This window comes from Engraulis encrasicolus, unplaced genomic scaffold (genome assembly GCF_034702125.1).
Source record: "Engraulis encrasicolus isolate BLACKSEA-1 unplaced genomic scaffold, IST_EnEncr_1.0 scaffold_25_np1212, whole genome shotgun sequence".
NCBI lineage: Eukaryota > Metazoa > Chordata > Actinopteri > Clupeiformes > Engraulidae > Engraulis > Engraulis encrasicolus.
The window spans coordinates 95,001-122,456 of NW_026945544.1; the positions used below are offsets into that span (position 1 = coordinate 95,001).

General features: G+C 42.2%; 1 protein-coding gene across 1 annotated transcript in view; it reads right to left on the minus strand.

The window, feature by feature from the left end:
* Positions 1-27,456, minus strand: part of LOC134442845 (kinase non-catalytic C-lobe domain-containing protein 1) — a 65,933-nt gene that overhangs the window by 2,551 nt on the left and 35,926 nt on the right. The window contains exons 19-31 of the mRNA XM_063192797.1: positions 26,876-27,351; positions 22,180-22,273; positions 21,984-22,081; positions 20,936-21,150; positions 20,462-20,572; positions 19,462-19,612; positions 18,476-18,652; positions 17,581-17,826; positions 6,744-6,826; positions 6,302-6,461; positions 5,695-5,817; positions 3,896-3,955; positions 768-925 (exon numbers count right to left, since the gene is read on the minus strand). Coding sequence (XP_063048867.1) covers positions 768-925; positions 3,896-3,955; positions 5,695-5,817; positions 6,302-6,461; positions 6,744-6,826; positions 17,581-17,826; positions 18,476-18,652; positions 19,462-19,612; positions 20,462-20,572; positions 20,936-21,150; positions 21,984-22,081; positions 22,180-22,273; positions 26,876-27,351 — 2,152 coding nt within the window. The remainder of the gene's footprint in view (positions 1-767; positions 926-3,895; positions 3,956-5,694; positions 5,818-6,301; positions 6,462-6,743; positions 6,827-17,580; positions 17,827-18,475; positions 18,653-19,461; positions 19,613-20,461; positions 20,573-20,935; positions 21,151-21,983; positions 22,082-22,179; positions 22,274-26,875; positions 27,352-27,456) is intronic.

A 27,456-nucleotide genomic window follows, 5' to 3' on the forward strand; every position in this document is an offset into this window, starting at 1 on the left:
CAGTGCTCCACTAAGGCGGTTGGTGGGATGTCTTATCTAGGACACTGGAAAGGAAAGCATGAACATATGCTGAGGGAGAGAGAGAGAGAGAGAGAGAGAGAGAGAGAGGAGGTCACCAAGCATGTTCCAAGCTAAACGCATTATCAAGTCTGAAATTTATTCCAATTCCAAGGTGCTGTATCCACGTTTCCATATCTGATCAGTGCGTTATTCACAAGTTGGGGGCAAGGAAGATTTATTTACAGATAATGGATGCAGCCTAGAGACTTCCAAAGCTGTCCAGAAATAACTATGTATTTCCAACACAGCCCCTTCATAACTACCAACCGCAGGCAGGGTTTGTTATTCCCATCTATATCGCCCTAATTGGTGTGAAATGATCTGGTTCCCCAAGCTCATTACAGCATAGGAATACACAGCAGCATTATGCATGGCACTATTAATGCTATTTCTGAATAATTATTGTGGGGTCGCTGAGGTGCATGATGAAATATATACTTTTTTTTTAGAAAACAAACAGCGCATTACACATTCACAATATTAACAAGACAACAACCAGTCTTCAGTTTTATACTTTTGGAATTTGTTTTTTTTTTAAATCTATATTTGAAATGCTCTTTTTGGCCTCTGTACTGACTAACAGCTAGCCTAGTTTGTGTGTGTGCGTGTGTGTCTGTGTGTCTGTGTGCATGTGTGTGTCTGAGAGTAGGGCGCACAGACTGTGCATGTGTGTGTTTGTGCACGCGCGCCTGTACACCCATGCCCACCTGAGTTTGGGCCACTTGTAGGCTCCGGTGGTGAGCGTGAAGGCTCCTATCTCCAGCTGCTGCAGGTGCAGGGCCAGGATATGGGCCGCCGGGAGGGTGGGCTTCACCTGCAGCTGATCCCCCTCCACCAGGCACAGGCTGTCGCTACGCAGGAACACCTGAGATGAACAGAAACATAGGAGACATGCAAAGCAATGTTTGCAGCCCAGAATGCATTGCTGACTACAAGCAAGCAGGGTTGCCAGATGAGGCTGATGATTTCCAGCCCAAAAACAGCTCAAAACCCGCCTGGTAACACTAAATCCCGCCCAATTCTATTGATTTCTATGAGCAAAATTGGGCGGGTTGTCCTGCAAAATGCCATTTTTACCCGCAGACGGACATCCAAAGCAGCCCAATTGGGCGGGAAACAGCCCAATCTGGCAAAACTGCAAGCAAGTGCAGTCGGATGTAGCGGAATGGCAAATACAGCTACTTTGAAACACAAGGCTATATAGGCTGTTGGTGCAGGGACAGCTGCGGGACATGACATGCTGTACTTACAGGGAGATACATGTGAAGAGCTCTTTTCCAAAACGCTATATCCACCATTTTTGACTTTTTGCATTTTAATATTGGAATTGACTGTTAAGAAGTCCTATAATCTATGTGTGAATTCTTGCCATTCAAATGTTTTCAGAACATACTTTTTAAACCTCTATAAAATGCATTTTGCAATACAATTATATCTCATTTTGGAAAAGAGCGCTTCATGTATTTTGTTGTAGTCAGTGCATGTATGTGAAGGAACACATAGTAACATTGCACACATAAAGGTGGTCAGGGCCACTGCCGCTGTCAGAGCTCAGGGCAATGTCATCTGAATGGGCACCCCACCCTTAAGCTGCGATGGCCGAGAGGTTAAAGCGATGGTTCGGAGTAGAATCACCCTAATGCCATTTGAACCGTGACACCCATCCACCTTTACACCCGAAGTGTTTTCTGCCGCAGACTTACATCAACAGAGTTGCCGTGTTATTCGATGTTTATTCCGGTTAGCTTGACTCAAGCGCATATGGATACTGGGCACCGTCTCCAAACTTTCCCCACAAAAATAACATGTCATTACACCAAACTTCTGCAGTAGCACAAATATGGTCTGTACTCACGAAACCAAGCATTTGGAAGTTTGGAAATAGTCCAGGAGTTTATTATCATCAACACAAGCTGAATAGCTTCTCTGCTGCTAAAGCTGTGCCAACGTTACTTCCGTCATATGAGACAAGCCCGTAAAAGTCTTCAACAAACTTCCAGACGAGAGTGTTAAAAAAGTTTTCACTGAATTGTGATTAAGGGTTATATTTTCAAGGCAATACTTAAAAGATATTTCAAATCTTACCTACTATCAATTAGACAAGGATTTTCGTTATCAATACTGATGCTGAATTCACTTTTCATTGTGCATATTATGAGCTTCGTTGAGGACTCTTACATGCTTGTCTTAGATGACGGAAGTAACGTTGGCGCAGCTTTAGCAGCAGAGAAGCTATTCGGCTTGTGTTGATGATAATAAACTCCTGGACTATTTCCAAACTTCCAAATGCTTCGTTTCGTGAGTACAGACCATATTTGTGCTACTGCAGAAGTTTGGTGTCATGACATGTTATTTTTGTGGGGAAAGTTTGGAGACGGTGCCCAGTATCCATATGCGCTTGAGTCAAGCTAACCGGAATAAACATCGAATAACACGGCAACTCTGTTGATGTAAGCCTGCGGCAGAAAACACTTCGGGTGTAAAGGTGGATGGGTGTCACGGTTCAAATGGCATTAGGGTGATTCTACTCCGAACCATCGCTTTAAGGCGTTGGACTTGAAATCCAATGGGGTTTCCCAGCGTAGGTTCGAACCCTGCTCGCAGCGCAAACTCTCCTGAATTTCCCCCTGGGGATCAATAAAGTTACTCTACTCTACCAATACATACAATACGTACAATCCTCCTGGGCCAGGGACAACGGGTGGTCATATATTAAATAAGCGGCAGGACTTCCTATTAACTTCCTTCGCGATAAATAACTCTACTACTACTACAGTATACACACTAGTGCTAGTATCCAACTGACAGAAAATACCGACCGCAAGGACCATAGAAACCAAAGGATACAACATAAGCAAAAATGAACCTTTTTCTAGAGGGTTTTTGTCTGTGTTAATATGTGTCTTAATGACACAGATTTAGCGCGGGATGTGAGGCGCAATTAAAGGTGTTTGCACGTCATTAGTATCATCGAGAGTCCATACTCATTATTGTTCCTTCCTAGGTCAATACTCTTTCCCACTGCTTTCAATGTTTTTCTCTAATTCAGCTGACATTTTCTTTCATTTAACCTGTTAAGACAAGTCATTATACATTTGCTGTTACCAGAATGGCAATGACCAAGTCGTAGTACATTACTAAAGGGCCTGTATTATGTCATTCAGTAGTATTGTAGTACTAATGTAGTTCACTTTTCAAAGACTATTACAGCGTGCCACAGGAGGTACAGTGTGCATTAAGGGGCTACGGCAAGCAAGAGACTCTGATGATGTGTTACATTAATGTTTTTTTGTTTTTTTTGTTTACAATTTGTGCAGCCAAAGGTAAAAGAAGGCAGACTATTTCCCATTTGAGAACACATAATGAATCCCCCTACCTAATCATACTGGGGGTGATGAGTTAAAGACTCCATTGCTGCTGAGGCATGTGTATGAAAATATTCCTACACTGAAAGGAATTACATACATAACCAGGGGGAAACACTGTTGGTATTGGCACTGGTTATTAGGCTAATGTTGCAATATTAGGGAAGTGTCTTTTACGAGGTGTTGATGGGCCATCACTAGTAGATTGCACTAATAATCCTCACGTTAAGGTGTAACACAAGACATGAGCACAGCCTCATTATCGACTAAGCATGGCAACAAAATAGGCGGTGCAGAGACATTAACGACACATTAGCCTCTTGTAAAGAGAAATCCGCCCCTGCAAAAGATTTATCGAGAGCAGTGCAGAAAGTACGCACAGGCAGTATCTTAGTAAACACACAGTAAAATGTGGCTCCTCTCAGAGTTGTAAAAGGTGAAGTGATTGTTCATGCGTGGCCAAAGCTCACCTGAACGGCTCGCAGCTCCTCCACAATCTCACACACTTTCGCACTGAGATGCTTCCATGCCTGTTGAGAAAGATAGGTGTGAAGCCAAATTAAAGGGACACTGTGTTTTTTTTATTTTGCCATGTGAGTGTGGCTGATTATTGAAAAAAAAGAAACACATTTGTTCTCGTTGTGTGTACTGTAAGTGAAAGTGTACTGTAAGTGAAAGTTATTATTACTGACGTACTTTGGTGACAATTTTTAATCAAGAAAAACACCAGGCTTAATAACCACTGCCTCATGGCTTAATTCACAGCGCAAATTAAATATTTTTTCTCTCCCTGCCCGAGAAATGATGTTGCACGCGTAGCTGTATTCCTCGTAAACAAAAATAAGCAATATCAACCCAAGCCGCCTCTAGATTAAATAAATTAATTCCAAATTTAAATTTAAATACACTGAGCAGCACAAAGGAGGCAATCAAGAAGTCATTTCTGGAGGACGCTGGGAAAGCAGAATTAGTTTGGCCTGAAAAAAAGGAAAAGGACTGCGCCCTCGTTTCCATTCCAACAGAACTCTTGCTCTCCATACTGCACTATTTACAGGGTTTCTGAGCTGCCACCTTTCTGTATTGTGGGGGGTTGACTGGCATGGAATTAAGCCACTACAGCAGGGGTTCCCAGCCTCTATTTCAACTTTGGGCCCACTTGAAATGTTCACAAACGTTCACAGCCCACCTCCAACCCAATAAACTGTACAATTCAGGAATAGTCAACAGCAACACACACACACACACACACACACACACACACACACACACACACACACACACACACACACACACACACACACACACACACACACTATTTAGATTTTTAGAGAATAATTTCCACGCCCACTTGGAATACCTTCGGAGCCAGCCAGTGGGCCCCGGCACACAATTTGAGAATCACTACACTATAGGATTCAACCAGCACATTTATGGTTCATGAGGCCCAGTTGCGTTTTAGCCTTGTCTTAAGGGCCGTACACACACATCGCTGCTATTTCTAGCTTCTCGCTTGCTCGCCTCTCTACTCACCTCTCTACTCTCTACTCGCCTCTCTTTCATGGAACGTTCGCTGAAAGTTCCCGCGGCTTTAACTGCCAATGAACAGGCGAGAAGTACCGAACTCTGCCTTCCAATTGGTTACTCGCTTACTCACTTACTCGCCTCGCTCGAAGATAAAATATTTTCAACTCGGGATCCGCCCACATCGCATCGCTTGTACAGTACTCGCCTACTCGCCTGCTAGTCTCGCTGGAACACATTGACATTCTATTGAGTTCATTCGCTGAGCGAGTAACTAGCAGCGACGTGTGTGTACGGCCCTTTAGTGATGGTATTCTCCAGACACCGTGAGTATCTGAATTTATTCAGATAGAAACCCTCTCTACAGTACTTGCTGCTCCCAAATTTAATGCAGTATACAGTATGAGCGTCCTGAGCTGGCACCTTTCTGTGTTATGGGGACACACTGGCATGGGACTTAACTATACTATACATGGAGTTCAGCTGTCCTTTCCTCCCCATGTGGCCTCCCATCCCTATCCTGTCCCCATCATGGCCAATTGGGCTTAGTCTGGGCCAAATAATGGCCCATACACTGCGCAGTCCTGCTCTCACCAGGTAATTGCCAGATGCCGAAACACCATAGTCTCACTCCAGATATGTACTTCAAACAAAATCTAATACACCTCTCCCACTTATTACACTGACACTCTGTGATTCATCCAATCTCATCACTATCATGTACCAGTTATGCTCAGCCCAGCCTTACGGGTAATTGCCGAATGATGACATTCTCCAATCCGGAAAGGATCTGCATGGCCGTGGCGAAATTCCTGGACTCATAGCAGCACTTGGCCACGGCTAGGAACTTTGCCAGCAGAGCCGTCTGTGCCTGCAACAACCACCAGCGAGGGAGAGGAAAAGAGGGAGACAGTGGGAAAGAAAAATAATTAGAGACAAGAAGAAATAAAAACTGAGACAGGGGTACCGAGGCAGATAGGAAAGTGAAAGAGAAGGATAGAATGAGAAGGGTGCAAAAACAGAGAGAGAGAGCGCAGAGAGAGTCACACAGAAATAGATAGAAAGGATCATATGCAGGGATAGAGAGAGAGCGTGAGAGAGAGAGAGAGAGAGAGAGAGAGAGAGAGAGAGAGAGAGAGAGAGAGAAAGGACAAACAATGAGAAAGTGAAAAACAAAGAATGTCACGGCTACAAGGTGGACGAGTGGATCGGCGGTCACGCTCTCATGCATCCTCATCAGCCTTCCCACACATTATTTCTATGGAAATTAGACAGATTGCGGAGTGCTGCCAATGGAAAGGCAAACGGAGCCTGGGGCCACGAGCGAAACGATGTGATGTGTGGTGACATCACACCTTGACAGAGTCACAGATGACGATCTCGGCAGACACCCAGTTGGTGACGCTGTCAGCATATCGGAGCAGATGGAGGAGAGTACACTCTTGTGGTGGAGCTGAGTCCTCGGATGGCACATGAGTGACACCCTCTGGAGCCAAGCCTTCAGATGACAGGCATCTGAAAAGGAGAGAGAGAGAGAGAGAGAGAGAGGGAGAGAGAGAGAGAGAGAGAGAGAGAGAGAGAGAGGGACCCTTAATCAGGAATGCACACAAAATGTTGTGAACAAGGACAAAAAAATGAGCAATAAAGTCATAAAAAACTTTCTTGACTTCATTATATGATATTTCTTGACATTATAACTTCGTTATTCATTAACATGTCTCCTTTTGAATAAGTAGGGGTTTTGATGCAGCTAGGGTGGAAGTCATTTGAGACATGTGATTTTGGGCATTGACTCACTTGGTCAGTCCAGCAGACTTGTCCCGGACCCCTAGAGCCCTGGAGTTGAGGAAGTGAACTGGGTGACAGCAGTGGAACATCTCCTGAAAAAGAGGAAATGCAGAGACACAGGTTCAAGCTATGTCAAGCACTTTACAACAACTGGGAAATTATTCTCCTGAATGGTTTTTAATAATGTGTACTTTGATATAACTTAAATTATTTTTCGTTTTGAGGTGACCTGGCCATCATCATTTTACAGAGAAGACTCCAAGCAACTTTTTTTTCTTGAGTGCACTAAGCCTCCAACAGCACAATCTGTTAGCAAAGCATAGTATAGTAGTCAAGGTCATTTTTCCAAAAAGTTGACACCTGAAGGCAAATCATGTTAATTTTCGGCATACAACTGATTTAGGGGTATTCAAGGGTGCTGAATCCAAATCTGCCGTATGCCGGACGCAAAAATGTACCGAAATGCCTCAAACGGGCAAAATCCAATATGGCCGCCGCCACCGTGTTAAAATCCTGCAATCACTTTTCTTTTGGACTAAATAAGGTATGAATTTGAAAATAGCACTTATTTTTATGTTTTCAGACATGGGGAAAGCCCTTATGTCATCAGATGTAAGCTCAGCTTGGAAGAAAATGCTTATGCCATTGGCTGGCAGCCATTTTAAAAGCAGAGAGCCTCATATTGCCTGCGATTTTTTAAATTTTTACCAATCTTTCAAGATTCACAGAAAAAAATGCTCTTTGTCTCTGTGAACACAAATACTACAGAAAACTACACTGAACTGTCTACTTTCACCTGAAAAAAGAAGTTTGTGTCTACCTTTTTCCATTCTTTAGTTATGGGCAGTAGAACATGGGATGACACCACAAAAAAACACTGATTTTTGACCCCAAAATACTGCACTTCTCTCTGCCCATATCTTTAAGGACATATTGTCTTTGATAGTGTTCATGTTTGATGTGCAACATTTTCAGGGGGTTTGAAGGGTGTTATATTCCCATAGTACATCAAATGAAGGAATCCAATATGGCCGCCGTCACCAGTCTACAGTGTACATTTCTTTGATTACACAAGGTAAACTCTTACATTATGTAGCATTAGGTTTTCATACAGGGATAATTAATTTCCATACTCAGATTTAAGATAGATATCAAAGAAAATTATTTCAATGTAGTCTGAATGCATGATTGCAACAGGAACATAGGGTGACACCACAAAAAATAATATTTTTTGACCCCAAAATACTGCACTTGTCTCATCTCCCACATTTTTGCTTTAAGGATGAAGTGTCTTTGATAGTGTTCATGTTTGATATGCAGCATTTTCAGGGGTTTGAAGGGTGCTTAATTCAAATATTCAAATATGCTGTGTATTACAGTAGGCTCAAAACCTCTCTAATAGGCCTACCTCAAAATGAATTAATCGAATATGGACGCCATCACCAGACATGGTGGACTCTTAATTACATTGTAGCTATAGGTTGTCATACATGGAGAATTCATCTCCATACTCAGATTTAAGATTAGAATCAAAGGACATGATTTCATAGGTTGAATTCATGTTTACAAGTGACAGTTGACTTTCATGTCAATACGCTGTTCTTTTGAATGAAAATGTTTTCTCTACTTCCACTTTTATTTTAATGCTTATTATAACATGATGCAATATGTCCACCTCAATCCACCTCTTCCATTATGAGACATATTTACACACATAAGTCTGAATGTGCCTAAATATAATATGCACATCTACATTTTGTGCATTAGGAATTCATTGTTTGCCGATTTTATTGCGGTGCTTACATTATATCTTTCGATGGTGGAAAGGTGAAACGTGGATCAAAACAGTTTATGTTATTGTGAGGAATTTACTTGATATATGCTAACTCCTTCCCAACAATTAGGCCTATCAACCTCCTCCTCTCCAGTGATTTGGTAGGACACACAATATCATGCACTGCATGGCACTTTTGCTGCAAATGCAACAAAAGCAAAGTATGGCGTTTTGCAATGATCAGTCCTATCTAATTCAGATGTCACATGGTTACATAAAATGCCCCACATTATCAAATCTCTATATTGAGTCAGGCACACATACCCCTTCCTATCCTCCTGCCAGTCACCGAAGTGGGATGGGTGGTATTGAACAGGGCTTTAGTCCCACTGCTCCTGTATCTGCCACTTATACATGGGTTCTCATTGTTTATTAACACAATGTTATGAAGAGGGGCAAGACACTGGCAGCCAACCACGTGAGCTATTTTTTTTTGACAGACAGCGGTTTCCAACAATCAGAGGCTGAGTTGTGCGCGGCTAGGTTCGCAGTCAGGTTATAAACAAAATTTAAATATTTTAATTTAAAATACCAAGTAAACAATTTTGGTTAGAGTAGAGGAGGGTGACTGTATGTGCATATATAGGATTTGGTATATATATAAACTGGTATCAGAAGTAGTGTGGAGTCAAGTCTCTTGGCGGAAATACGTAGGATGGTGCACAAGGCTAATAGAAATGGGCACCCTCGTCTTTCTCACAGCACATGAACACAATATTCAAAAAAGGACATTCCAAGTCAGCAAGGACATTCTGATTTTTGATACCTCCTCCTCGTATAACTTAACCCATTGTGTCCTGGAAACACAAATAGGTTTTTCAGGATCTTGAGATTTTAGCTGTTTTATTAACTATGTGGGTATGTTAGAGCTGAATGAACACATTACAATGCAAGGGGAGGGTATTGGTTTTTAAATGTAACTCATTTTATGTTTGTATGTGCTTCGGAGGCTGAGACATTGCAGATTTAATAGGAAGAGGGCACCCTTTCCCAAAAAGGGCTTAGGACAAAATGGGTTAATTAGCAGTCCATTTTTGAATATTGTGTTCATGTGCTGTGAGAAAGACAGGGAAGTGCCCATTTCTGTGCCTCGGCACCTTAAAACTACCACTTGCTCTTCTGCCTGCCATTGGCTCTCTCTCTCTCCAGCTGAGCATCGTTATTGATACACTGCAGATGTACATTCCAGTATATTTTAACTAGGCCAATTTAAAGTCTATACTTGCACAATTCTACCAACAGAAGATAACAGACTGACTCTCTTTTCCTCCTGCTCCCCTGTTCAGCAGGGCTGGATCCCCACATGGCTGCATGCTGAGCCCCCCATCTAAAGTCTATCTGTCCATGACTGCAGCATGACCAGCAAAAGGGACTGAAGGTGGCAGCCTGGTGTACAGAGACCGAGACAAATTTCTCTAACTCTGAATAAGGGCAGTCATGGGTGAGCGGTTAGGGCGTCAGACTTGCATCCCAGAGGTTGCCGGTTCCACTCCCGACCCGCCAGGTTGGTGGGGGGAGTAATCAACCAGACAGTGCTCTCTCCCCCATCCTCCTTCATGACTGAGGTACCCTGAGCATGGTACCGTCCCACCGCACTGCTTCCCATGGGGCGCCACTGAGGGCTGCCCCCTTGCACGGGTGAGGCATGAATGCAATTTCGTAGTGTGCAGTGTGCAGTGTTCACTTGTGTGCTGTGGAGTGCTGTGTCACAATGACAATGGGAGTTGGAGTTTCCCAATGGGCTTTCACTTTTCACTTTCACTTTCAATAAAAAGAAAACCAAAGAGATCATTGCTGCCTTCAGGAGGCACACCTATAGCGAGAATAGACCTAGCCCTCTCTGAACTTCCCACTGTCACAGAGCTATAACATTGTCTTGGACATTATCCTGGTTCTGAGTTCTTGGGTCTGTACAGATGTATCATTGGCACTACAGATGTATCATCAAAGTAAGGACCAAAGACTAAAACCACATCTCACACACATGGACTGTCTGACTGTTCATTACAATCTCTTGTTCCCCTGATCTCCTTCCATCCTCCGGTTGTTGTGCAATAATTGATACAGTGCAATGTGTTGAGCTGAATTCTTGCCGTACTACAGAACAAAGGCCAGCCTTGTAATTAATGGTTATAATTGTCACAGAGTGGCCATCTCAGCTGAAATATGTACATTAAGCAAGACAATCTATGCAATAACTTTGGATGACTGATGTGCAATACCAGCCTGAGTATGTCCTTTATGTATATATTCACACACACACACACACACACACACACACACACACACACACACACACACACACACACACACACACACACACACACACACACACACACACACACACACACACAATGCCACTCCCTTATCTGTACACTCTATTCTATTCTATTCTATTCTATTCTATTCTATTCTATATATTATTCACATCAGTCTGCCTCTTGATCCCCTTTATAGGCCTAGATATACACTGATCTGAGCACAGCAATTAAACCGGCAAACATGAAGTAATTCCCATTGTACAAAGGATAATATTAGAAAATATTCGATTTAGGGACTTTCAGACTCTTGTGTGCATTTATTTTTTATGGGTGAAGAGGTGTGGAAACATTGTGAGGTGGTTTGAGGTGGAAACATTTTTCATGGTATAATGCATTAAAAGTGTAATTGAAATAGGGAGAGATTTAAATACAAATGGTCAATTTATGGAAAAGGTAATCTGCTGTTGCAAACATGAATTCAGTCTACACTGAAATAATTTCCTTTGATATCTATCTTAAATCTGAGTATGGAAATTAATTATCCTTGTATGAAAACCTGATGCTACATAATGTACTTAAGAGTTTACCTTGTGTAATCAAAGAAATGTACACTGTAGACTGGTGACGGCGGCCATATTGGATTCCTTCATTTTGATGTACTATGGAAATTAAAGGCATTAAGCACCCTTCAAACCCCCTGAAAATGTTGTATATCAAACATGAACACTATCAAAGACAATATGTCCTTAAAGCAAAAATATGGGCAGTGAGAAGTGCAGTATTTTGGGGTCAAAAATCAGTGTTTTTTTGTGGTGTCATCCCATGTTCTACTGCCCATAACTAAAGAATGGAAAAAGGGAGGTACAAACTTCTTTTTTCAGGTGAAAGTAGACAGTTCAGTGTAGTTTTCTGTAGTATTTGTGTTCACAGAGACAAAGAGCATTTTTTTCTGTGGATCTTGAAAGATTAGTAAAAATGTTAAAAATCGTTGACAATATGAGGCTCTCTGCTTTTAAAATGGCTGCCAGCCAATGACATAAGCATTTTCCTCGAATCTGAGCTTAAATCTGATTACATAATGGCTTTCCCCATGATGAAAACATAAAAATAAGTGCTAATTTCAAATTCATACCTTATTTAGTCCAAAAGAAAAGTGATTGCAGGATTTTAAAACTGTGGCGGCGGCCATATTGGATTTTGCCCGTTTTGAGGCATTTCGGTACATTTTTGCGTCCGGCATACGGCAGATTTGGATTCAGCACCCTTGAATACCCCTAAATCAGTTGTATGCCGAAAATTAACATGATTTGCCTTCAGGACCTTAAATAAGCACCTTTTCAGAAATCCTGCCTAGACTATAGGATGAAAAATGTAAAAGGGACTTGGCGTTGATGTACCAGTGTATGCAGGCATTGTCATGGTAAAGAAGGAAGTACAGGCTGAGCAATGTCGAGATTATAATCCTCACCTGGAGCAGTTTAGCTTTAGATGTCTAGATACTTATTATTAGAATATCATGGAAAAGTTGATTTATTTCCATAATTCCATTAAGAATGTTTAACTTTCATGGATTGTATAGATGCATTGCTCACATTTCAATCTATTCCAATCATTAATTTGTTTATTTTTTTACATATTTAGGCCTTCCAGCTAAAAAAAAAAATGAATTGATGAATTCACATTATTAGAATATTGTAATAAAATCACAGGTCAATGGCAGAGGCATTGCATTTTGTTTGTTTGATCTGGTGATCCACACTTCACTCTTCAACATGCCCCGTAAATTTTCATGCCATGTTTTGATGCTAACTCACCTGTCTAATTCTAACTCACCAGAAATAAAACCCCATTCATTTTCAATGAGGTTTCACTTCTGGTGAGTTAACATGTCCACACCACCAAAGCACCAAAACGTGACATGGAAATATATGGGGTATATTGAAGAGTGTGGGTCAGCAGATCAAACAAAAAGGCTTACAATTAGAACTGGACTGCAACGTACAAATGGTCTGTGGCAACTATTCTATTCTGGGTTGCGGGCTTTTAAATGAAATCAATTTCTAAATGATTACCCCAGCACCAAACCCATTTTCCTTTCTGGCAATGGGGAATTGGGATGGAGCTGAAGAAATAATGTTCAAATGATCACAAATTTGTTCCAATACGTAAATACAGGGGGTGTCTCACATTTCCCAAAGTCTCACGTCACCCTGCTCTCCCCTAACACGGAAATAGAAAAGAAAATGAATGTATGATTTCCAAAAAGGGTCTAAACATATAATATATGTGGGGCTGGTTGGCTATGTTTAGACCATTGATATGTGACTGTCAACTTTCCCAAAACTGTTTCATTATTGATATAATACTCTACTCTACCCATCACTACAGCAGGGGAAATGTGCTTTCTCTGTTCTACTGTGTCCAAGTATAGAGAATATTTGAGTGTAATACTGAGGATTTGTCTCCCTCTGCAGGCAAAGACAGTGTACTTGCACAGATTTCACTGCATGTCACTCAATCCTGTTTGTTGTTTACAGTAATATCATGCTGACACCCTTGATTATCACACGGTTACAGTGATCCCCCTTCGGCATATGTCAAAATATGAAGAGCTCTTTTCCAAAACGCTATATCCACCATTTTTGACTTTTTGCATTTTAATATTGGAATTGACTGTTGTTAATATGTCCTATCATCTATGTGTGAATTCTTGCCATTCAAATGTTTTGAGAACTTACTTTTTGAACCTCTATAAAATGCATTTTGCAATGCAATTCAATGGAATGCCCAATACAAAAATGTCAATTTCCCAACATTTTATAAAATGGATATCTCATTTTGGAAAAGACCTCCTCATATGTTAATTGTACAAATTATATCACACATTACTTGAACTGTTAGAACACTGGGTTGAACAGTTCCGTCTGTTCTTTGAATGTGAACATGAAGTCTTACTTCATGATCATAGTAGTAACAGTTATCAAGCTGATGAGAGTTTGATATCCCTATACCTCTCTGTCATTCACTTACTGTCATTTGCAATTGCCGGTACTGTCAAATGCACATCGCAGGGAGTCTGGGATATTGTGTTTGTATTGTACAGTACAATATGTTCAGTATCTGCTTGTGTGTGTGTGTATGTGTGTGTGTGTGTGTGTGTGTGTGTGTGTGTGTGTGTGTGTGTGTGTTTGTGTGTGTGTGTGTGTGTGTTTGTGTGTGTGTGTGTGTGTGTGTGTGTGTGTGTGTGTGTGTGTGTGTGTGCGCACGCGTGTGTGTGTGTGTGTGTGTGCGTGCATGCGTGTGTGTGTATGTGTACTGTGTGTGTACTGTGTGTGTTTGTGTGTGTGTGTATGTGTACTGTATGTGTGTGTGTGTGTGTGTGTGTTTGTACTATATGTGCAGTGTTGGGAGTAACGCGTTACAAAAGTAACTAATTACTGTAATGCATTACATTTTTGAGTAACGCAGTAATGTAACGGATTACAGGGGGGAAATTGGTAATATGTCCTCTTTACAATGCAAGTAACTTGCACATTACAACGCATTTTTTCACCTAAATTTTGTGTGGGTATTTTGTTTTCTTTATACAATGTTCGCGGATCACAGCGAGATCAGCTATTGCATACGTCCGCGCAGAGATTTTAAAGTTCCACGCAGAACATTGCTTCCTCTTTCACGCTTCGTCTCTCGAAATGGCAGGCTGACAAAGGATGACCGATCCAGAAGATCCAGCTTGCTCGTTTTCAAGATGGGTAGACTATATGCCCACTACTTTGACTTCATTGAAAATAAGGACGCCAAGAACATTTCAGTTAAATGCACACTGTACTTGAAACCCAAACCGCTTTCCACGTCGAAAAACAGTAGCCTACAAACAATTTGACGATTTGAAGAGGTGCCATAGCACCACCAAATTAGTCAGGAAAGGAGGGGATGCATCCCATTCGCACGAGACAGGGACACGGCAGGGTATCCGATGGGGGGGACGAGTACGTTGCACCCCCCTCACTTTTGTTCAACTAAACATCACTAAAATTGAAATAAATCCATTTGAAATAAAATATTATACCAGGGTATCTGCACATTTTTCATCACCCAATTTAATGCTTTTTAATACCATTTTTAATACCTCCAACAGTAAAATTAATACCACTACACGGGTGTGCTTGTGTGTGTGTTACATGGTATAATATTGCTATTGTTATTACATTGCTATAATGTAATGTAATACATACATTCACACTGCTCACTGTGTTATTTTATTCTCATTGCCTGCTCCCTAGTCACTTTCTGCACCAGATGTTTGTCATGACTTGTCAAAGAGGTTTCTGTATGATGTGGGAGTTGTCATGAAATCGGCCCCTTCCTTAGATAATTCATTATAATTTCAAATCAAGTAGCCATCATCTGTGTAACTCCATGTGCTAAAATATTCTTTCAGTTGATTTGGCTGCTGCATAGGTGGGCCCAAACTCTAATACCCTAGTCATTGTGAGTGCTTAATTTAACCATAGAGATGACAACAAAAGAGTGAGGTGGCGCGCACACACACTACCCATTAGATTAAAACATCATTAACCAAAAAGTCATCCAAAACTGAAACAATTTCAAAATTGTGTATATTTGAAAAGTTTGATGACATTTCATGAAATACCTTCAATATAAAAATTAAAAATGGACCAACAATTCATCTTTTATAATGGATAAATATTGGAGCGCAGTGCACCTTAGTCTAGGAGAGATAACACCTGTGGCGTCAAAAGGGTTAAAAAAGAACGACTGCTCAGCTCTGGACTGCTCCTCCTGTTTGTTCCCCCCTGTTCCATCATAGAGACAGTAGGCGTTCTACTTTCAGTTTAGCAAGTCGTTCTTCAGAGTGGGAGCAAAGAAACAGCAGCAGTGGAACTTGATATGAATTCCACAAACATTTCCCTAACCGCGGACACGCGGCGACTGGAATAGCGATGCAAACACCACGCGGTTACCGATTTGGACATCCTCGCATATCCTCATTGCGACATTTAGCCTCGTAGAAAACACTCCGTTACTCGCCCGATTTATGTTACAACGCATTTCCACCGCTTGCAACTTCACAACACTCGTGCTCACTTCGGATTGCATTAGCATCTGACAGCATCAAATAATACACCACGAAGCTCGAGGACACTTTGAAGTAGCATATTGTATGAATGCATTCATCATACATTCATGAAATTATATGCGTTAGGAAACACAAACCTAAACGAGAGGGCATGGCTAAAATTAGGAGAGAGTATTATAGAGCACGAGCAGGCTAGATGACGAGATACAAAGTTTGAAAACAATGCAGTCATTTTAAGACTTACGCTTTCGACGAGTAAACTGGCACCACAGATATAGCTTCCACGCTGCATATTGGTTGATGAAATTTAACAAGTTTCACTTTCAACTGTACTGCGGTCAGTCACACGCACTGTGGTGGATGGGATTTAGCCTACTAAGTCAGCCATCCATCGCCATCATCCAGTAGGGGGATCCGAACGATAGGGTCTGCTACCCCGGCGGGCCTGTCACTATCGAGTGCATCGTTTACCCCAGGCATGACTGACAGTCTCGAAACCTTGTTGCCGCCTTATAGTTATGAAACAATGTTTTTACGGAAGACTGTGCAGGCATCTATATTTTAATACATTGTGTCTGGGTGAAATTTAATGCCAGGCTTTTTCATATTTAATGCCACACCTCAAAAAATAGCTAAATTTAATGCTTTTCACGGCCTTAAATCACATGTTCTAAATGTAATGCTTTTTAATACTTTTTAATGCACCGCGGGGACCCTGTATACGCTCGCCTGTCAAAGTAGTGAAATTGAACATGCTTGCTGTCGTTGCATCACTCTGTAGCCAATCACTGTAAATTCCAGCGCAATAGTTGCATGAATAGAACTAGCTGTTTGCGCAAAGTCGCAGAATATGCTGGCCGCGGTGCTGACTGAGCGCGCGTAAAGAATAGTTCTAGAGTTGTGAGTGAGTGACAAACTGATCTCCGCACGAAGTCACATGATTCAGGCGAGCCACGAGCTTGCAAACTGACTGGCTGGTATCCTCGCAATCATTTTTTTCGCCTATAATTTCGTTCATTGATTTTCCACGGTGAGCTGTATATAATTAATATTCAAAATGGGCCTACTGTAGCAATGCATCTGGTCTTTTATCAATAATAATTTTCAAACTCGTAGTGCAGTGAGGTGGCTTTATGTTTCAGCCAAGTGCAACGGAGCCTGTGCTGCATGCGTCCGTAATAGATAAAAAACCGGCGCTGGTGTGCATGGTAAGGTGTGGTAAGAAGAGAAAGGATTAATCATTGTATTGGTGAATTCCTGAAAATGTTGGTTTTCAGTCTGCAGGCTTCCAAAATGACTTGTGGATGGCAGGTGAAAGTCATGCCACCTCATAGATTTGCACTGTAGATTGACAAATCCTTATTTCCAGTCATTTTGGCTAAACTAAAAGTAATGCAAAAGTAGTGTAATGCCTTACTTTAAAAAAAAAAGTAATGTTGTAATGTAAGGCATTACTTTTAAATGACAGTAACATGTAATAAGTAGTGCATTACAGTTTTTGAGTAACTTTCCCAACAGTGTGTGTGTCTGTGTGTGTCTGTGCGTGTGTGTGTGTGTGTGTGTGTGTGTGTGCGTGTGTGTGTGTGTGTGTGCGTGCATGTGTGTGTGTACTGTATATGTGTGTGTCTGTTTGTGTATGCCTGCATATACCTGTTCCAGCAGTGTTAGCTGCTGAGCGGTGTGCAGGGCGCTGTGCAGCTGCTGGTTGAAGGGCACCCTCTCCTCCGGCCGGAGAGGGCACGGTGAGGCAGCCAGGGCCCCCAGGGAGCAGGGGGGAGAGGGGGACATGTGCTTCACCAGGGACGAGTAGCAGGGCCGGGGCAGGGCTGCCGCAATGGAGTACACCGGCTCCTTGGGCTGCGGTTCCACCATGCGAGACAGGCGCCACTGAAAGCCCTAGTACAAGCATAAAAAAATCAGGAAGCGTGATCAACAACCTCTAATACTAAATGCATAACACTGGGTGCTTAACTGTGTCACTGAAGAACATCAAAGCCTATAAATAAAGAAGCACTCAACAGTTGTCTTTCTTTTTTTAATCGCCTCACAGACACTCTTCCTCTCCTCTGTATGAGATGACAATTTCCTTTGCTTTCTTTCCTTATTTTTTTCCCAAGCCTTACAAGCGCACACTTTTTAAATGGATGGATGCATAGTTACATACCACCAGACACAGACATACAGAATAAGAACCCCACAAACTACTTTACTACTGACCTACTCCAACATACCAGCAAACACAGAGAGAGAGAGAGAGAGAGAGAGAGAGAGAGAGAGAGAGAGAGAGAAAGAGAGAGAGTGAGAGGAATAACGATAAACTTCAATAAGACTGCTTCAAAGAACAGCTGTTGTTTATCCCTTTGGCCAGTTTTTTCCCATTTCTGTGTAATCAGTAAAACACAAGTGCTCAATTTTGGGGCATCTAGCTGGCTGGCTAGAAGGGAATTCAACATCATCGTCGACATCATAAGCATATCACAGTCTCAGCCCCGACTCGTAATCACTATCCACTTCAATGGAGCACCAGGAAGTCACACAGGCAGACCTTTTTGCTTCCGTCGTCCACAGACGAGCTCCTGGCGAGGGCGTGAAGAGCGTCCCCGTCCTCGAGAGCAAAATCTGGGCTAAGGCCGGGCGCAGACTCCCCCTGGTTCCATCTCCTTCCAGGCTCGCCCTGTAGAACTGCCAGTAGGCTCTCTGCTCTGCTGTCCAGTGGCGCCACCTGGTGGTAAAATAGAAACAAAGCTGAAGCCTTACCCATGTAAGGAATATGCAGGATCTTTTTTTTCTTCCAAAAAATGCAAACAAATTCAACTACTGCTTGCCCAAAATGCAAACAGGTCCTCACAGTAGCAAAATGAAAGACCCTTTTCAAAAATGTAACACATTTCAAAGAATAAAAGGTAAAGCTGAGGATCAGTGTCAAATGTCACTAACTGGAGAGGTGGTTGTAAAATAGTGTTAGGCTATAGAATAGTGTCATATTCTATATTGTATTATATTGTTTACAAAGGAGTCGCAAAAACTGTAATAGAGTCCACTGGTGAAGTGTTCCTGCTTGGCAACATCTACTGAGGGCTGTGAAATGTGTAATCCTGTCACTTCACTGTATGTTATACTACTCTGTGTGTGGTAAATAAAATCAGCCCTCAATTGTCTGCAATGACATACACTAATGAGATTGGGTATGGGGTAGTCTTTGTATGCCTCTTTCTCTCTTTGTGTGTGTGTGTGTGTGTGTGTGTGTGTGTGTGTGTGTGTGTGTGTGTGTGTGTGTGTGTGTGTGTGTGTGTGTGTGTGTGTGTGTGTGTGTGTGTGTGCGTGTGAGCGCGCACATACATACTGTACATGCAAGCATGAATGCATCCTTATAAGATGCTGCTTTGGCCAGCAGATGCTGCACATGAACCACACTGACTTAGCTCTACACACTCCTTTCCAAACCTGACTGCACAGTTAAAGGCCTATACCCTACATACATAGTTGGCCTGACCTAGAAATAGCCTGTTTGCTCCAGAGCCTCCCCCTCACCTCGTCGCTGAGGAAGCTGGAGAGGGTGTGCTGCATCTGGGGCCGGCTGCAGAAGTCCACCAGCCTGCAGTCCTCCACCCAGCTGTACAGCAGGTCCAGAGTGCGGTTATACACCTTAGCTGAGTCAGAGGACGGGTCATCGTGGTTTTCCCTGAGAATCAGAATGAATAAATATGATGTTTGATGATATAACTATGTATTTTTTAATTAAATTTTTGCTTTTATTATGACAGATAAGACAGGAAGCTAGAGGGAGAAAGAGGCGGGGTAGTGTTGGGATGTGACCGGTTGGACTAGATCCCAGGTCCCTATACAAGCGAGATGCAAGCCCATCTATGGGCGGGCACCTTAGGGTGCAACATCTCCCATTGCCCGTACAAAATTGTTTGATGCATGCTTTACAGTAGTGATTTTTTATGCAAGCTGGTTCAGTGAGCAATACATATGCAATACATATGATATAGGTAAATGTATTATGTATAATAAATGTAAAATATAAAGTAATACGGCAGCCATGGAAATGCTGATGCGCCGATGATGTGTTTTAACAGTATCTTGCCTTCAATATGTGACAAAACACGTAAAAATAGGACAGCTTGTTCTTTCTTAGACTAAATGCTAAATGATCTCTGCATACATAAGTAAGGCCCTGCATACCAAATGATAGCAAATTCAGTTGTGAGTGATGAGAACTTGTGCTGCTTCACACAATTGATATGGTACGCAAATGATGGTAAGCACAAATGGAAAAAGACAGTGTGTCCCCATTTGATTACATTACATTACATTTCATTTAGCAGACGCTTTTATTCAGAGCGACTTACATTTACTATTTTTCAGGGTATTGGTTAGAGTCCCTGGAGCAATGTGGGGTTAGGTGCCTTGCTCAAGGGCACTTCAGCCATGGATGCAGGTGTAGGGAGTGATCAGGTGGGATTCGAACCTACAACCCTCAGATTGAAAGACCAACTCCCTAACTGTTAGGCCTTGAGGTACTCACGTTGCCACTCTCCTGAAGGTGGCCATTAGGAACTGCAGCAAGTCTTCGGGCTTGCAGAAGTAGCGGTAGGTGTAGAGAAACTGCTGGACGTAGCCCTCCATGTGAGCATCTCTACACAGTCACACATATCAGGGAGATAAGAAACAGGGGGGTTGTTCATTACTTGAATGGCAAAATAAAATAATAGCAACTGTGAAGCAAGAGTCCTTCTCATATATAAGCACTTAAGAGATTTAAAATATAAACGTAAACTGAGTTGTAGAATTGTGAGTTTTTATAAATGTGCCAGAAAAACGAGGGTGGGCACAGAGAGAGAGAGAGAGAGAGAGAGAGAGAGAGAGAGAGAGAGAGAGAGAGAGAGAGAGAGTGTGTGTGTGCACGCATGCCTATGTGTGCATATGTGTACATGTATTATGTTTGTACTTGCATATTTATGAGTGTGTGTTCATTTTGCACCAATGTGTGACAGCTCACCTGGCATACAGGTAGGCCATAAGGCCCAGCGGGGTCCCTGACACCAGGGGGCAGGTCCCGCCGCCTGTCAAGCCTGCTTTCCCTCTCCTGGCCTCGGGCAGCAGAGTCAGCAGAGCTGGGTCATCCTGGGCCTGGGACTCTGGACCACCAGACACAGCCAGAGCCAGAGGAGACAGCAGAGAAAAGTCCACCCCGTGTAGATCCAGGCTCAGCACCTGAATCAGGTGATGGGTATGTGTATGAGTATGCATACCAGGGGTGGAACTTAAGTTTTTTTCCCCACCAGTCACGGTGGCAGGTAGATTTCAAAATCTACCAGTCATTCACTGTTTTTGCTAGTCAAAGTGACTGGTAGGTTGAAAAATTTACCAGTCACCGCTGAAATTTACCAGTCATTGGCAGGTGGACGGGTGCTTATTTCCATCCCTGATGCATACATACAGCAGACACATACACGTGGCCATATAGTACATGGATAAACACAGATGGATAGACACATTTATGGACACACACACACACACACACACACACACACACACACACACACACACACACACACACACACACACACACACACACACACACACACACACACACACACACACACACACACACACACACACACACAAAGACACATGTGTGTGTGCGGGCACAAGCACACATCCTGTAGCCCCATAATGCATGCCGTTCCACCAGTTGAACACTGTAAAAGTCTTTGAGAAGTTAACTGCCATAGTACTACATCATTATGACAAAACACAGGGCCTTTAGTAATATAATACACTATGACTTGGGCATTGCCATTCGCAAATTTATAACGCCATGTCTTAACAGGTTGAACTTGACAACTTTGGAATAATTAATTAGTCAATGAAAAGAATCCTCTCAGGCAAATGAACAAACAAACAAAAAACACAAACAAATGCAAAAATGAGACTGCTTCTGTCCATGCGTAAAACAACTTCCATTCACAGGGGGCTACATTTTTTCCATCAGAGTAAAACGCAAAAGAAAAGCATTTTTAAGGGATATTCCGCATTTTTTTTACCTCCAGGTATTTTCTCACAGTATCCAGAAACTCCACTTTGGACTTCTGCTCCTCAAACTGAATCTTTAGTTTCGACAGCATCACCTTTGTTTCTGATCCTACGGTGATGAGGAAGGAATTTATTTATGCACATCTTAATTTACATTCCTTTGAAAGACCTTTCCTTTGGAGAGTCAGAGAGGACTGAGGGACTCACCTTTGCTTTTCCTGTCTTGTTTGAGTAACTTGTGGTGGAAGTTCCTCGTCTTCCTCATGTTCCTGGTCTCTATGATCAACTGCTGGTGAAGCTCCTGTGTAGGCAGAAAAGAAAAAGAGCTGATATCAGCTTCTTCCGCCTCCTCATCATCAGCGAAATACCCTACTCACAACAACACCAGCTGTTCCTGCAAGGGTGCACTTCTTAATCAGGTCTCACTTTAAGAAACAGTGTTAAGCTGCCAGAGAGCATTGGCACTACATACTCCAATTCATCCAAGAAGAAAAATAATGTGGTACACAAATTGCACACAGCACAGAACAGAACATAACAGAATAGAATAGAATAGAATAGAAGAGCACTGATTCTTGAGAAAGTGGCAAAAACATGTCTCAGCAATAAACTGCCAATTCTGTTGAAAATAAACTACATTTTCATGAACAAAATGAATCCAGGTAAAGACACAGGGGTCTGTTACATAAATGTACAGTCGTTTGAAATATTTAAGTGTTATTACTTTTCATGGCTATAAACCTGCTCACACCCTGTAAAAACAGCTGTCCCAAGGACAGACATCATCATTTCAATTGACTTAAAATGTAAAAATCACTGATATTATTGAATAATATCACCATGAAGTGGTTCTGCAGATATGCACATAGCGCGTGTAAAACAATATTTACTACTATTTTCTGATTGCTCAAAATGTGTCCAGCATATTAGTCACCACCGTCAGATTTTTTTAAAAAAGACAATAAAATCATGTATTCACAAGGTCATTGTCATTACTGAGGACCCCTTTTCAAACCTTTAGCTCTACTGCATACTTCACCATCACAGAAGCTCCTGTAAGTTTTCTCTATTTTCTCTTCAATTTGTTCATCTGTTTGGACATTGGTACCGTCCCAACCATACACTGTCAACACCGTCGGGGGTTTTAATAGTATTATGTTACATTAATGTTAATTATACTGTATATACTTTTTCAGAAGCGGCATGAAGCCCCTAACAAACAGATCGAAAACGAAGTGGCTACTGTGAGCAAAAAATGCATAATATGTAAAAGAGTGTTTTTTGTCTCACACCGTCAGTTGTCACCACCGTCAGATTTTGTTCCGCTCATCATCTTGTTCCATATTTTACTAAATTGTGCTGGTTATTGAAACATAACCAGACATGTTAGTAATAATGATGATCCAAAATTATACTCTAGCATCCACTGAGGTGGATCCATTTGGAGGTTATTTTGTCACAAAACATGATGGTGGTGACATCTGAAAGAGTTCACAAAAAAACGTTTTAAGTTTTAAGAATATGCTTACAATATGTATCTACAATTGTGTTGAATTGTAAAAGTAATTCACTTAAATACAGTTAACATATTTTTTAACTTCTAATTCTGTCTGACGCTGTTGACAAAACCAAGACAGAGTCCATTTTATGAAAAATGTAAAACATGGGGAGCTTGGCCAATACATTCACTGCACAGCCAAGACCTTCATCTATGATAATACACCTCTATATTTTGGATTTGAACAACTCAAAACCTGTTTATGCCACATTTTCAATAATCTAGGCCTACTTCCTAGAGTATCTAACAAATGAAGAAAAAACACATGCACAAACATACTGTGCACACACAAAAATAAAGTGTTTATGCTAGATGTCATTGACTTGAGAGGGCTATTTATTTTGCTAAATGTAGGTAATAATTAGGTCACTTTCACCACCCTCAGATTACTGTCACCACCGTCAGTTCTTAAAGTCACCACCGTAAGAAGGAGTTTTGGACATTTTAAATGAACGTGCTTACAATTTTTTTTCCTTTGGAGTTGTTGAATTATTAAAGTAATAGCAAATTTAAGCCTACACAAATATTTGTGAAATTACAAAAAATTGTTTGGTCTATTTAGGCATTAAGTAAGCATTGTCTGACAGCACATATTTTTAAATTAGAACACATGAAACAGTATTAAAATAGAATGAAAGTGAATTTTCAACATTTAAAGGCGTATTTGTGAACCAAAAAACACACATAACCACTTAAAAACTCCAGATACATATGCAACCAAATCAATACACTTTCTATTGCTTTTAATTGTGTCTGACGGTGTTGACAAAAAACAAGGTATGATCGGAGAAAAACCTGATTTCTGAAAAAAATTCTAAATGGGGAGATTGGCCTTGTGCATTTCTGAAAAGCCAAGACCTATGTCTACCAGGATATACCATATTATTGTGTAATTCACTTCGTTTTTTTCTTTCAAGATTCCAACCTGTTTTAGCCACTTTCTCAAGAATCAGTGATAGAATAGAATGGAATGGAATAGAATAGAATAGAATAGAATAGAATAGAATAGAATAGAAAGCCTAGTTCAAGTACAATGAGATTTAACACGTTACCAGAATGGCGAAGGCAATGGCGAAGTTGTAGTGCAATACTAAAGACTCTGTGCTATGTCATAGTAGAGAAGTAATATAGTATGGTAGGTAACTTTTCAATGACTATTACAGTGTTCCACTGGTGGAACGGCATGCATTATGGGGCCATACTCCTTATTGTGACAGGTAGCAGATGACAGCCAAGCCTGGTATGTGCAGAGATATGATGGCGATTGAAACATATGGTAGTATATGGTGAACTATGGCTGAACGCCAGGGTTATGAAGACCCAAAAAGTTGGATTATTTGGATATCCGCCCTCTAGGTCCTTTGATCCAGTCATTTTTTAAAGTAACATGTTGTGTGTGCCCTTGTTTTCTTTTTGAGCTACAACTACCGGTATGTCACGCCATGTCAAACCAACAGGAACCTGCTGTTTGAGGATTTCATTTTCAAACAGCATGGTGTACCATGTCAGGTCTGTTCTATTGACCCAATTAAGGATTAATTAAGGTGTTTGAACTGTTCACCCATTCACTTCATGGTGTACTTCATACTGAGAGGCTGAGTTACACTGTCGATCCCTATGTAGTGGTCACTATTCAGTGAACAAGTATAGATTCTGGATTTGGACAGGGACACTTGCTGTGCTTTTTAAAAAGACACACATTCACAATCATGCTGTACATAGTGTAGGATGAGTGTTCTGTACACTACTGCACAATGTAATGAATGAGAATATTTGGTATGCGGACAGGGACTGTGGAGAGAATTGTGCCCTACATAGACTGTGACATTATTTTCTTCCCTATGCAGCGCCGTTGTGTATGAAATGATCATTTGATATTGCGTCAGCAGGGACTACAGTACAGGGTCTGTATGGGGCTGCACGATAAGGCAGCGAAATGTTGTTGACCATGAAGCATCATGCTACGAGCCCCTGGCAGCTCACTATGGTTACCGAAATCGATGGGTCTTTTGAAGTACCGGGAGGAGTGCACATCTAACACACACACACACACACACACACACACACACACACACACACACACACACACACACACACACACACACACACACACACACACACACACACACACACACACACACACACACACACACGCCACACACACACAAAGCTTTATCTCTCGGTCTGTGACACTGTCACGGGGAGATCACTGTCTGACTATCCTAGAGATGAGCTGTAGGCAAAATGACATTCCTCTTCATACAGAGGATTATATTAAAGGAACCAACTCAGACAAACCATGGACATCCTATGGGCTTGATAATATCCACAGACATGGTTAACAGATCTGTTTCTGTGCAGAAATAATACTACTATTAATAATTCCAACTTATCATGGAGTCATCTATAGTACAATATAATATGATATTAAGATACAATATCAGCTACTATATCATCAACTTTCAGTTTTCACTGAAATTCAGTTTTCATCCCTGAAAAAGACTTGTTAAAAGAAGGACAGGACATACTTGCAAACAACATCTCAGGACAATTTTACCTCTAAGAAAACTGACACAATACTATTTCAAATAATGTGTCTGGCAGTAAATACAACGATATCTTGTGAAGTTCTTGTCGAAAAACGTTTGGCTAGCACTGGCCACATTTTTGCAGTAAGACGTAGAGGGGGGAAAAAAACAAGCTTTCAACACTAGAGACTGAAAAGACAACAAGGATAAAGCCGTTCTTTACTCAGCCAAACATTAGCATGCTATTACCATCGAATTAGCATGATGCCTGCTGCTGTTTGTGCATCTGAAGCACACGCTTTCTGTTTCCTGTTGTCTCCTCTTTAATCCGCGTTTCTGCCACATGTTCGCTCCCCATCTCATTATCTCAACCCTGCTCTTTATCATCCTTGCTCATCAACATCTCTCTTTTTCTCTTTCTTCCCTAACAGAGTTTCTCTCCCGCTTACCTCACCTTTTCACACCTTCTCCTTCAGTGTCTCAATTATTTCCCTCACCTTCTTTCTCCCCTCTGTCCTTTTCCCTATTGTTCTCCTTACTGCAACACGCACACACACACACACAAACGCACGCCCTAGCACGCATACACAAACACACACACACGCACACAAGCACGCGCGCGCGCGCACACACACACACACACACACACACACACACACACACACACACACACACACACACACACACACACACACACACACACACACACACACACACACACACACACACACACACACAGTCCTCCTTTCTATCTTCTATTTCCAATCACCCTTTCTCTATAGCAGTGTCGCTCTCCCGTCCCCTCTTGCCTACCCACCTGTGCTTTCTCCTCCAGGTTTGCAGCTCCGGATCCGTTGCTGTGCCGCCCCAGCTTCTCCACGTATTGCACCACCTCCTGGGTGAAACAGCCGTCCCCGTGGAGGGCCAGAGCCCAGCCTGCCCCATGGCCGACGGTCCCCTGGTGGCCCCTGGTACCGCCTGCAGGCCCAGGGGCCCCGATGCTGCTGGAGCCCAGCGAGTCTGCATCGTCCATGTCCACAGAGCACTCGTGGTGCAGCTGACCAGCCGAGTCCGAGTCACAGCATCCGAGCTGGGCGTGGTGACCAATCGCCTCCGCGCTACCTCCATCGGGGTCCCTGCCGTTGTCGGGGACCTGCCCCACCCCCACCCACCCTTGGGCCAGGCACATGGGCTCGGCCTCAGAAGAGGGGCTTTCATCAGGGGCGTCCACAGCAAGAGCCCGCGCACCCTCCATCAGCCCCCAGGGAGAGCCTGCTGCGCCTCTCACCTCCACTGGGATGGAGGAGTGGGGGGTGAGGAAGGAGGGAGTAGACGGTGGTCGAGAGGAATATGGGGTAGAGAGGGGAGGGTTGGATGGATGGATGGATATTGAAACAC